At 46.5% G+C, this 9,302-nt stretch overlaps 1 protein-coding gene and 2 pseudogenes across 1 annotated transcript in view; all 3 read right to left on the bottom strand.

Moving 5' to 3' along the window:
• The window catches only part of LOC123186152 (BTB/POZ and MATH domain-containing protein 2-like), a 2,919-nt gene extending 1,910 nt beyond the window's left edge, over window positions 1–1,009 (bottom strand). Inside the window, exon 1 of the mRNA XM_044597940.1 lies at window positions 1–1,009. This exon is cut by the window's left edge and continues 189 nt beyond it. Coding sequence (XP_044453875.1) covers window positions 1–882 — 882 coding nt within the window. The 5' untranslated portion in view covers window positions 883–1,009.
• A 1,352-nt stretch (window positions 1,010–2,361) lies between these two features.
• LOC123191911 (BTB/POZ and MATH domain-containing protein 2-like) lies at window positions 2,362–3,529 on the bottom strand (annotated as a pseudogene).
• Window positions 3,530–6,645: 3,116 nt separating this feature from the next.
• LOC123191910 (BTB/POZ and MATH domain-containing protein 3-like) lies at window positions 6,646–7,362 on the bottom strand (annotated as a pseudogene).
• Window positions 7,363–9,302: the final 1,940 nt, after the last annotated feature.

Raw genomic sequence — 9,302 nt, 5'->3', positions numbered from 1 at the left:
GGTTGCCACTGTTTGCTCGTTTATGTTTTGGCATAGTTTCCCTTCACACATCGTCGCTAGCCTGTCCAGGCCATATCGAACTCCGACAACGAACAAATGTTGCAGCGTTGCGTTTTTCTCAAGATCACAACCATGTGGGAGCGTATCCGTGTACATGAAATAAAGAAGCGCCTCGAAGATGACGGGGTCCATGTCATCAACCTTGACGGGTTTTGTAGGGTCCTCCTTTGTCGGGTCCAAAAGCTCTGCCCTCAAGGCCGGTGATCGTGCCGCCAACACGTGTCTATGAGCACGGAAGGATTTGTCACCCACGATGAACGTTACATCCGCGCCTTCCTGGTCCTTCAACATCCTTGCAAAATCCTCTTGCAGATTCGACGGCGGGGCCGGGATGGCCAAAGTGTCATGCTTCCTCATGACAGTCAAAACACACCTGATCGTTACACAGTCCTCGTTGTCGGATAGCAGCCGTCGCAGCTTGGACTTCTGGACAAAGTGCTCGAAGCCCCAAAAAATACCTGCGGACTGGAAGGTATGTTCTATGCTCCGTTGCACAAACACTTGGCCATCCTTGCCCAATAAACTCAGGGTGTAGTTGGTCTGCAACCCTAGTTCTCCATTGCATAGACGCAGATAAGCGGAGGCGTGGGCGCCACCGCCCGCCTTCCACCCGTCGGGGTAGAACGTGATGTCCCACTCGCAGCCGCCGACGAAGAATGTGCTCGACGAGACAAAGTTGCCGGCGCCCATGCCGTCTAGCAGCGAGAAGCCCGTCACCTCAAAATTGTGCGCCGCGGTGTCGCCCTCCGTAAAACTCGTCGACCACGTCTCGGGCACATCCTGCTTCACCGAAGAAGACGCAGAACCGATGGTGTTTCCCATCGGAATAGGTAGGAGATCGGGCGAAGGGCGACGGGCTGGTGCTGCAGGTTCGTGACATACGCGTCGCTTATGTATATATTATGCCAAAAGTGTTCAGAGTTCACGTCGCGTACGCACGGACATATAGATGGAATATAATCCTCCAAAAAAGAGGGTTTCCTGATATTTACCCTGGTGCAATTCTGTAAGGACAGAGTTCACGTACCGTACGAGAGCGGCTGGTGTTGGAAGGCACCGGCAGGCGGCAGTGCCGTCAGCAACCGGGTCTCGCAATGAGTTCTTTTTTTTTTTGCGAAATCTCGCAATCAAATTTTTTGCCACGGATCAGGCCCTCGATTGCGTTTGCTTAGCTCTGGATTAGATGGGCCAGGCGGCCAGCAATTTTGTTTCGAAAAGAAAACTTGGCAAAAAAAATTCTCACTTTTTTTTGTATACAAGGGTTGAATTGCCCTTGCTTAATGCATATACCTGCCGTTCAACAAAAATATTTTTTCTAAGAAAAGACACCCAAATCATCTTAATAAATCTGATAATATCAAGGAACATAGAGTACGACGGAGACAGAAAAGACACAAACAATTAACAACAACAAAAAACTATGCTGGCCGTCTTATTCCTACGGCTGCTAAAAAGGCGCTCCGCCGGCTCCGCTCCGCGGAGAGTGGCCGAACAGGTGCTTATTACAAAGATATTCCACCTGTTTCTTTTTATCTTGTATGTAAGATTTGCCTTAAGTCAAACTTTGCAAAGTTTGATCAAATTTATACTAAAAATATCATCATCTACAATACTAAAGATCTACAATATGAATTCCACAAGGCACCTAATGATATTAATTCGAGTGTCGAGGCACCCTTCCAGCCCAGTCATACTCATCATACATCGGAGCTGAGCGTATACAAATTTCGTACAGGACTGTATGAGCGGAGCCCGAGGAGCCAAGCACGGCTTGCCTCGTTCCCATCCTATGTAAAACAACGGCCGTTGTGCATGTAAAAATAGAGGCCAACAAAGGGGGTCAGCGCCAGGACGCAGACGGAGGGCAAAACTGCACGGCGAACTCGCGAGGACCACAGCTTCATGTTGCGTGATCTGGGGATCCTACCCGGCTGGCTCCGTGCAGCCTGATTGCAAACCCAAAGACAGGAAACAAGGTATGCAAAGTTGTAATAAACTGTAAAAAGAAATTGAAAACTGTGTAAAGCACAATGAGGTCAGGTTGAGAAAACTATCTAGGCATCTACTCTAATCATACGCCCTTGGGGTACCAGTATCAGCGCATGAAAACAGAACAGATATATATGCTATGCTAATTCAGCCCAAAGTCCAAAGTCCAAACCATGTTGTCCAGATGAAAATAACCCGGCAAACGATGATGTATATGGCTGTTTTTAGAATTCATAGTGCAAACCATCTTGGGAGAGGCTCAGAAAATAAAAACAGATACTGAATGCGACAATCTTTTGTTATGAAAGAAATTTATTCAGAGAAAATTCTAGCATAAATTACGCATACCCCCGGTGAAGACAGCTTCTGTTTTATGATATCCACCAGGGCCCATGGACAGCTTCTCATGAGGTGCTTGAATCCATCGGTTTCCTTGACGACATCGAGCACATCCTGCGACGACACAAATGTGATGCAAGCATTTTTCAGTCGCGCGCGATCATGCTGCTCTGCTAAAGTTAGGGTGGTCGCAACTGTTTGCTCGCTTATGTTTTGGCATAGCTTCCCTTCGCAAATCGTCACCAGCCTGTCCAGTCCATATCAATCTCCGACAGCCAACAAACGCCACAATATCCCGGTTTTCTCAAGATCGCTACCATGTGGGAGTGTATCAGTGTACATGAAATGAAGAAGTGCCTCGAAGATGTCGGACGTCATGTCATGAACATTGACGGGTTTTGTAGGGTCCTCCTTTGTCATTGGGTCCAAAAGCTCTGCCTTGAAGGCCGGCGACCATGCCGCCAGAATGTGTTGATGAGCACGGAACAATTTCTCACCCACAACGAACGCTACATCCACGCCGTCCTCGTCCTTCAACATCCTTCCAAAATCTTCGTGCAGATTTGATGGTGGGGTTAGGATGGTGAAGGCGCGCACCTCTTCTGTGCGATGCTTCCTCTTGACAGTCAAAACACACCTGATCGTCACACAGTCGCCGTTGCGGGATACCAACCGTTGCAGCTTGGACTTCTTGACGAAGCGCTCATAGCCCCAAAAGGTACCTGTGGATTTGAAGACATGCTCTAGGCTACACTTGCTCAAACACTTGGCCGTCCTTGCCCAATAAACTCAGGGTGTAGCTGGTCTGCAACCCTGGCAGTCCGTGAAGCCAGTCCGTACTAGAATGCCGTAAGTGTAGCATTTTTGGCAACCCTGGTTCTCCTTTGCACAGACGCAAGAAGGCCCAGGCGTGGGCACCTCCGTCCACCTTTCACCCATCTGGGTAGAAGGTGATGTCCGAGTCGCAGTCGCCGACTCTGAACGTGCTCGACGAGACCAAGTTGCCGGCGCCCACGCCGTCGAGCAGAGAGAAGCCCGTGACCTGGAAACTGTGCGCCGTGGTGTCGCCCTCCGTAAAACTCGTCGACCACGTCTCCGGCACGCACTGCTTAGCCGGAGAAGAGCCGACGGTGTCTCCCATGGCAAAAGGTGGGAGATCGAGCCAAGGGCAACGGGCTGGCGCTGCAGGTTCGTGACATACGCCTCGCTTATGTATTCAGCAGGAACAGGGTACCTATGCCAAAAGTGTTAAGAGTTCAGTTCGCGTACGCATGGAGAAGATGGAATATAATCCTTCAAAGATGGTTTCCTGATATATTCTCTGGTGCAATTCTGTAAAGACAGAGTTCACGTTGGGTACGGGCGCGGCTGGGATTGGAAGGCAACGACAATGCCGTCAGAACCAGGAGCCATCGCCCGCGCCTTGGTCGGACGTGCCGAGAGGGTCGTGCCATGAAAATTCTTGCCACGGACCAGGCCACCGATTGTGTGTCCTTAGTCTCCCTGCATTCCAGATGGGCCAGCAATTTTGTCTCCAAAAGAAAACATGGCCAGAATTTTTCTCTATACAAAAGGGTCGAATTGCTTTTGCCTAATGCATTACCTGGTGTTCTACAGATATATTTCTTTTCTAAGAAAAGACAACCAAAGCATATTAATCTTTTGTCCCTTCGTGATTTTTGTATTACTCATGTTAATCGAAGCCAAAATAAAGTTAGTTATAGTTTAGCATATTTTGCTCGTAGCGAGGGTAGAACCATGACTTGGCTTGGTTCGGGACCTCCAGATGCTTTGGACTTGGCAGCGATGGATTGTAAGGACTTGATGCTTTGAGTAATACAAATTTCTACCCGCAAAAAAAAACCAAAGCATATTAATAATGTGATAAATATCAAGGAACATGGAGTACAGCGGAGAGAGAAAAAACACACACAATCAACAACAAAAACATCAATATATTGCAAAGCATAGGTCATATATGTTCTACTAGTGTATGCTATGTCCGACCAAAATCACGCGAGAGCTAACATTGGCACAAACTCGGCTCATTTTCGACCTGAGCTACAAAATAGACTCATGCTCTGCTAATTTATTTTGGAATCAATTCCGGTGTAGCTAAAAGACGATTTGCTGTGAGAAGGCGCGTACAACGGGGTGTGGCACAGGCGGCGCTCTTGGCCGGTGTGACGCTTCAATGTCGGCTCAATGAGAGGTTGTGTCCGCTCTGAGCCGGCATGAATGCGACGATGGTGCTCTCGAGCTGCATGAATGCGTGGCAACTGTTTCACGTGGGAAAGGACACGAGTGAGGAAGAGGGTTTTGGTTGGGACCAAGAGGTTGTTGACGTCTGGACCGGTCCACGAACGAATGGGGTATTGCATTGGATGCCATAACACATCCGAACCGCGTTTTTGGGACGGATGCGGGCAGTTTAAAGGTCGAGATGCCCTAAACTATAGGATACAAAAGTAGCGATCCGAAAGAAATATAGACAGATTGAATTCATAAGATTATAAAAGTTCATAAAGCCATGTTCTACATGCAAATTGGAAAGCATCTAACTAGACCATCACTCCAGTCGACTCGGTCTGCTGCTGGGCACATCATTATGCAACCCTGTTTTTCAGGACAGTTAGATCACACCTGATGGTGAAGCAGTCGTCGTCCTGCAACTTGCACTTCTCAATAGTCAGCGGATCTTCCCAACCACGAAAAGTCCCACCACCATCCTTGAACAGAATAGCTCGTGTTGCCGCCACAGGCTCTGTGCCTTTGTACGCCTTTCCATCGCTCCCCAGAAAACTAAGCGTGAACTTCACCTTCACGCCTGGTTGCTCCACCCTTCCTTTGAGAGAGAGTTGGGCAAACGCGTGGTCAACGTATGTGTCAGGGTAGAAATCGATGCACCAGTTATAGCCGCCGACGCTGAACGTCTTGGAGCTTACATGGTTGAGGGCGCCCATGCCGTCGAGCTGCGAGTAGTTTGTCACTTTGAAATTGTGTGCGCCGGTGGCGGCCTCCGTTAGGCACATCGACCCCCCCTCTCCCCAGAAAGAGATGATGTTTCCCATGGCAAAGTCGGCGGACGACAAGGGCAACGGTATTCTCGTTTACGTATATATATTTTGAAAACCACCTCATATATTAATTAACCAACAGAGTTATTACAATCACTCATTACAAAATTCATCACACAGGCTGGAACATCATTAACAAGAATACCGTCTGACCTATAATCAAAACTATACTTAGCAATAAGATGAGCCACCACATTGGCTGACCGGGTAATCTTTGAAATTTTGACCATAGGTAGCATCTTGGAGATACTCATTGCTTCCTTCTTCAAATCAAATAGCGCTGACCTGTCAAAATTTTCCTTTGCAAGAGACACAGCAACAAGCACACAGTCAGTCTCTAAAATTATAGGATTGTGAAGCGTAATACCTATATAGAGACCAGCAATGCAAGCCCGAAATTCCGCTTCCTCCGCGCTTTTACAACATCCAATGAAATCCCAAGAGGAGACAATAACATTTCCAGAGGAGTCCCTAGCCACCACACCCACACTTGCAGCGCTAATATATATACGTATATATATATATATTGAAAGCTTGGAAGAAACATGGCCATATTTGTAAGCTATTTCCTCAAGGAGAACCGATTAATATACTACTAGGATACCAAGTCGGAGTAGGAGAATCGTTCCGGGAACTACGTACGTACGTACGTACGTGCTGCCTTCGGGCTCCCGGTGTCACGTGTACACCTAGTTAGGGCTTCGGGGTGCAAAACGGTCAAGTCCTGGTGATCTAGGCTAAGCTGGTGTTATCAAACAAGTAAGCTCTGTTTGACTCGAATAAGAGGTCGGGCTTTAGAGTTGGCTCGCATTTAACCGTAATGGTTTTGAGTGGATTTTGGGCCAATAAAAAAATAGCATGTTTACTTTCGAAAATGGCTTGACCCACTCATGTTCAAGTTAATTAAAAGGCTATAATTTATGTAAACAGAATAGGGTGTATGTTATAGACATATATAAGATTGATACTATAAAATTATGGAAATGATAGTTGCATCAATATATTGCAATTCGCAAAAGAAAAACATCTGTATATTGCAAAGCATAGGTCTTATATGTTCCGCTACGTAAATTATGCTATATGTCGACCAAAATCAAGCGAGCTAACATTAATCCAAACCCGGGTCATTTTCAATTGAACTACAAATTATAGTCTCGTGCTCTATACATTTATTTTGGAGTCAATCGTCGGTGTAGTTAGAAGACGAGTCGCTGTGGGTGGCTTGACTTGAGCCCTTTTGGCAGCCCTACCATCACTAGCGACGGCGATGTTATTTATGATGTCCCCTACAACCAAAGGGCAGCTGGATATGAGATGCTTGAATCCATCAGTCTCCTGGATGTCACTGAGCACACCATGAGAGGACATGAATCCAAGGCATGCTTGCTTGAGTTGCACGCATTGGTGCTGCTCCGCTAAGGCAAGTGTGGTGGCAACTGTGTGCACATCGATGTTGTCGCATAGCCTTTGTTCACACATTGCCGCCAGCCTATCCAGCCCATACCGATTCGCGGCAACGAACACCACCATTATATGGGAAGGTATCCGTGTAGATGAAGTGAAGAAGTGCTTGAAAGATGGCGGGCTCCATGTCGTCAATCTTGATGTGTCCAGTAGTGTTCTCCTCCATTCCGATTAAGAGCTCCGCCTTGAACACTGGCGATCGTGCGGTCAGCATGCATCTATGAGCGTGGAACAACTGGTCGCCCACGCTGAACGTCACGTCTGTGCCTTCCCCACCCTCCGGCATGTCTACCAGGTGCTCATGGAGGTTTGACCGAGGGATAACGAAGGCGCTCCGGTCCTCCGTGTATTGCGTGATGACTGTCAGGACGCACCTGATCGTGAAGCAGTCATCGACGATATGCTTCTTGGAGAAGAACCTAGTATAGTCATAATAACAACCCGACGACACAAAGATATGTCATCCCACGGTGGCACTTTGTGTATGGCAAGTACGTCCTAACATATGAACGACTCTTGTATTATATAAGCACATGCCGTCTTTAGGGCGGACACCAACGAGCAATGAGGCAGTGCGTGTTGGCCATTGGGATAAGGGGACACTTGTTGCAAACATGGCGCTGTGTGAAGACAGCTCCTACATAAGTTATGAGGCGTTCGCCTATGTGGAGACCACGGAGCCGCTCGGTGTTTACAAAACGAATTAAGCAATTTATTGCTTAATTTTGTGTTAGTTTCATTGCTCGTTGAGTTCATCTTCGATGGACTGATGTTTTCCTTTATATGAAGTAACGAACTACATGTGTCTCAGCAAAAGACAGCCTAGAGACAATAATGAAAAGGGGTCATGGCCGTGAATTTTGGGATGCCACTGCATTACTCCTCTGTGGTATATATTGCTACATTATTTCTGCTTTCTTCTTTTCTTGTTTCTGCGTATCCCACATGGTGTTTGAGATTTGGCTGTTAAGTTGTTTTTGTATTTGAAACAAACTTGGCTGCCAAAGTAAATTTCGCACAGCCTCTGGCCCAAATAGCTACAAGATCTGATCTACAAATCATAAGTTCACGAATAATCATACACCTAGGAAGACTAACATAAAAACTTACGTAAGAGTTTCCATCAAACAATCCCCCCCCCCCCCCATTTAAGTGGGGTGGGGCCCTCCTTCCCCTAACCCCAATCATAACTATTGATCATAACTTTTCATCTGGCTAATTACGTAAAAATTATGTTAACCTCTTCTTAGGTGTAGCATTACCCTAAGTTCACAACGCGTTGTGAAAAGGAAAAGAAATGACATGACCCAACATCCATGGAAGACCTAGATGTCGCAAGTGAATGTAATTAAGAAGAAGAACAATAATAATTCTATCGTAAATACAAACTTTTAGCCATGCTCCAATTCAAAAATGGAACACCTACATTTGCCATGTGAACATGGCATCCGTCATTTGGGACACAAAAAAAATGTCCTAAGTTTTTTTTGCCATGCGAATGTACAAAAGTACAAAAGTGTACAATGTTTCAATTTTTTTTTACTAAAAAGTGGGAATAGGGGTGGCGGCGGCGGTAAGGGGGGAGGGCTGCTGAAACTTTTACTTGGCACGGCCAAGGTCTAGTATATTTAGGAGTGTTGGTGGAAGTCTTTGGCCGGAGGAGGATAAACTTTACTCCGCTAACGGTTTGCGAGTTCGGTTAGCCCATATTTTCCTCTACTAACCGATCGGCTTTGCTATATCAACGGAGCTTTACGGGGCTTGGCGCCCACCCCCACCAGTTAAAATCAGGGGGCCCAATTAATTAGGAGGAGATGGTTATTTAGTCCAATTAAAAAGGAACAAGTCAGCAAGTCTGTAAAATCCTGTTGCTTTAGGCCCTGTTTGGTTCGGCTGTGGATTTCTAAAAGCAGCTGTGAAAAATCTGTTTTGAAAAAACAGCTGTGGAAAATCTGATGTGAAAAAGATGTAGGTCATTTGGCAAACCAGCTGATACAGCTTTTTCAAATTTTGGCCCGCAGCAGAATCAGATTTTGAAAAGCACGTCCTGGACTGCTTCCGCCTTTGATTCAGATTTTGGCAGCGGATTTCTGAAATCGGATTCTGCTGGATTCGTCCTTTGATTCAGATTCTGCTGCACGGCAGCGGAATTCATCGATAAAAGCTGAACCAAACAGGGCCTTAGTCCGTGTATCTAGCATTTTTGCTAACCGATTATATGGGATCGGCTAGACTTGCTGTAAGGGCCTTCGAGTTGTTGACGCGAAATTGTACAATACTGCAATCAGATCTATAACGTTTCCAAAATAAGGAGTCGGTTTCCCTCAAAAAAAAAGGAGTCGGTAAAAAAGCATACGCGCGTGTCTAGCTAGT

This window comes from Triticum aestivum, chromosome 2A, assembly GCF_018294505.1.
Source record: "Triticum aestivum cultivar Chinese Spring chromosome 2A, IWGSC CS RefSeq v2.1, whole genome shotgun sequence".
NCBI lineage: Eukaryota > Viridiplantae > Streptophyta > Magnoliopsida > Poales > Poaceae > Triticum > Triticum aestivum.
This window is presented reverse-complemented; position numbering and strand designations above follow the sequence as displayed.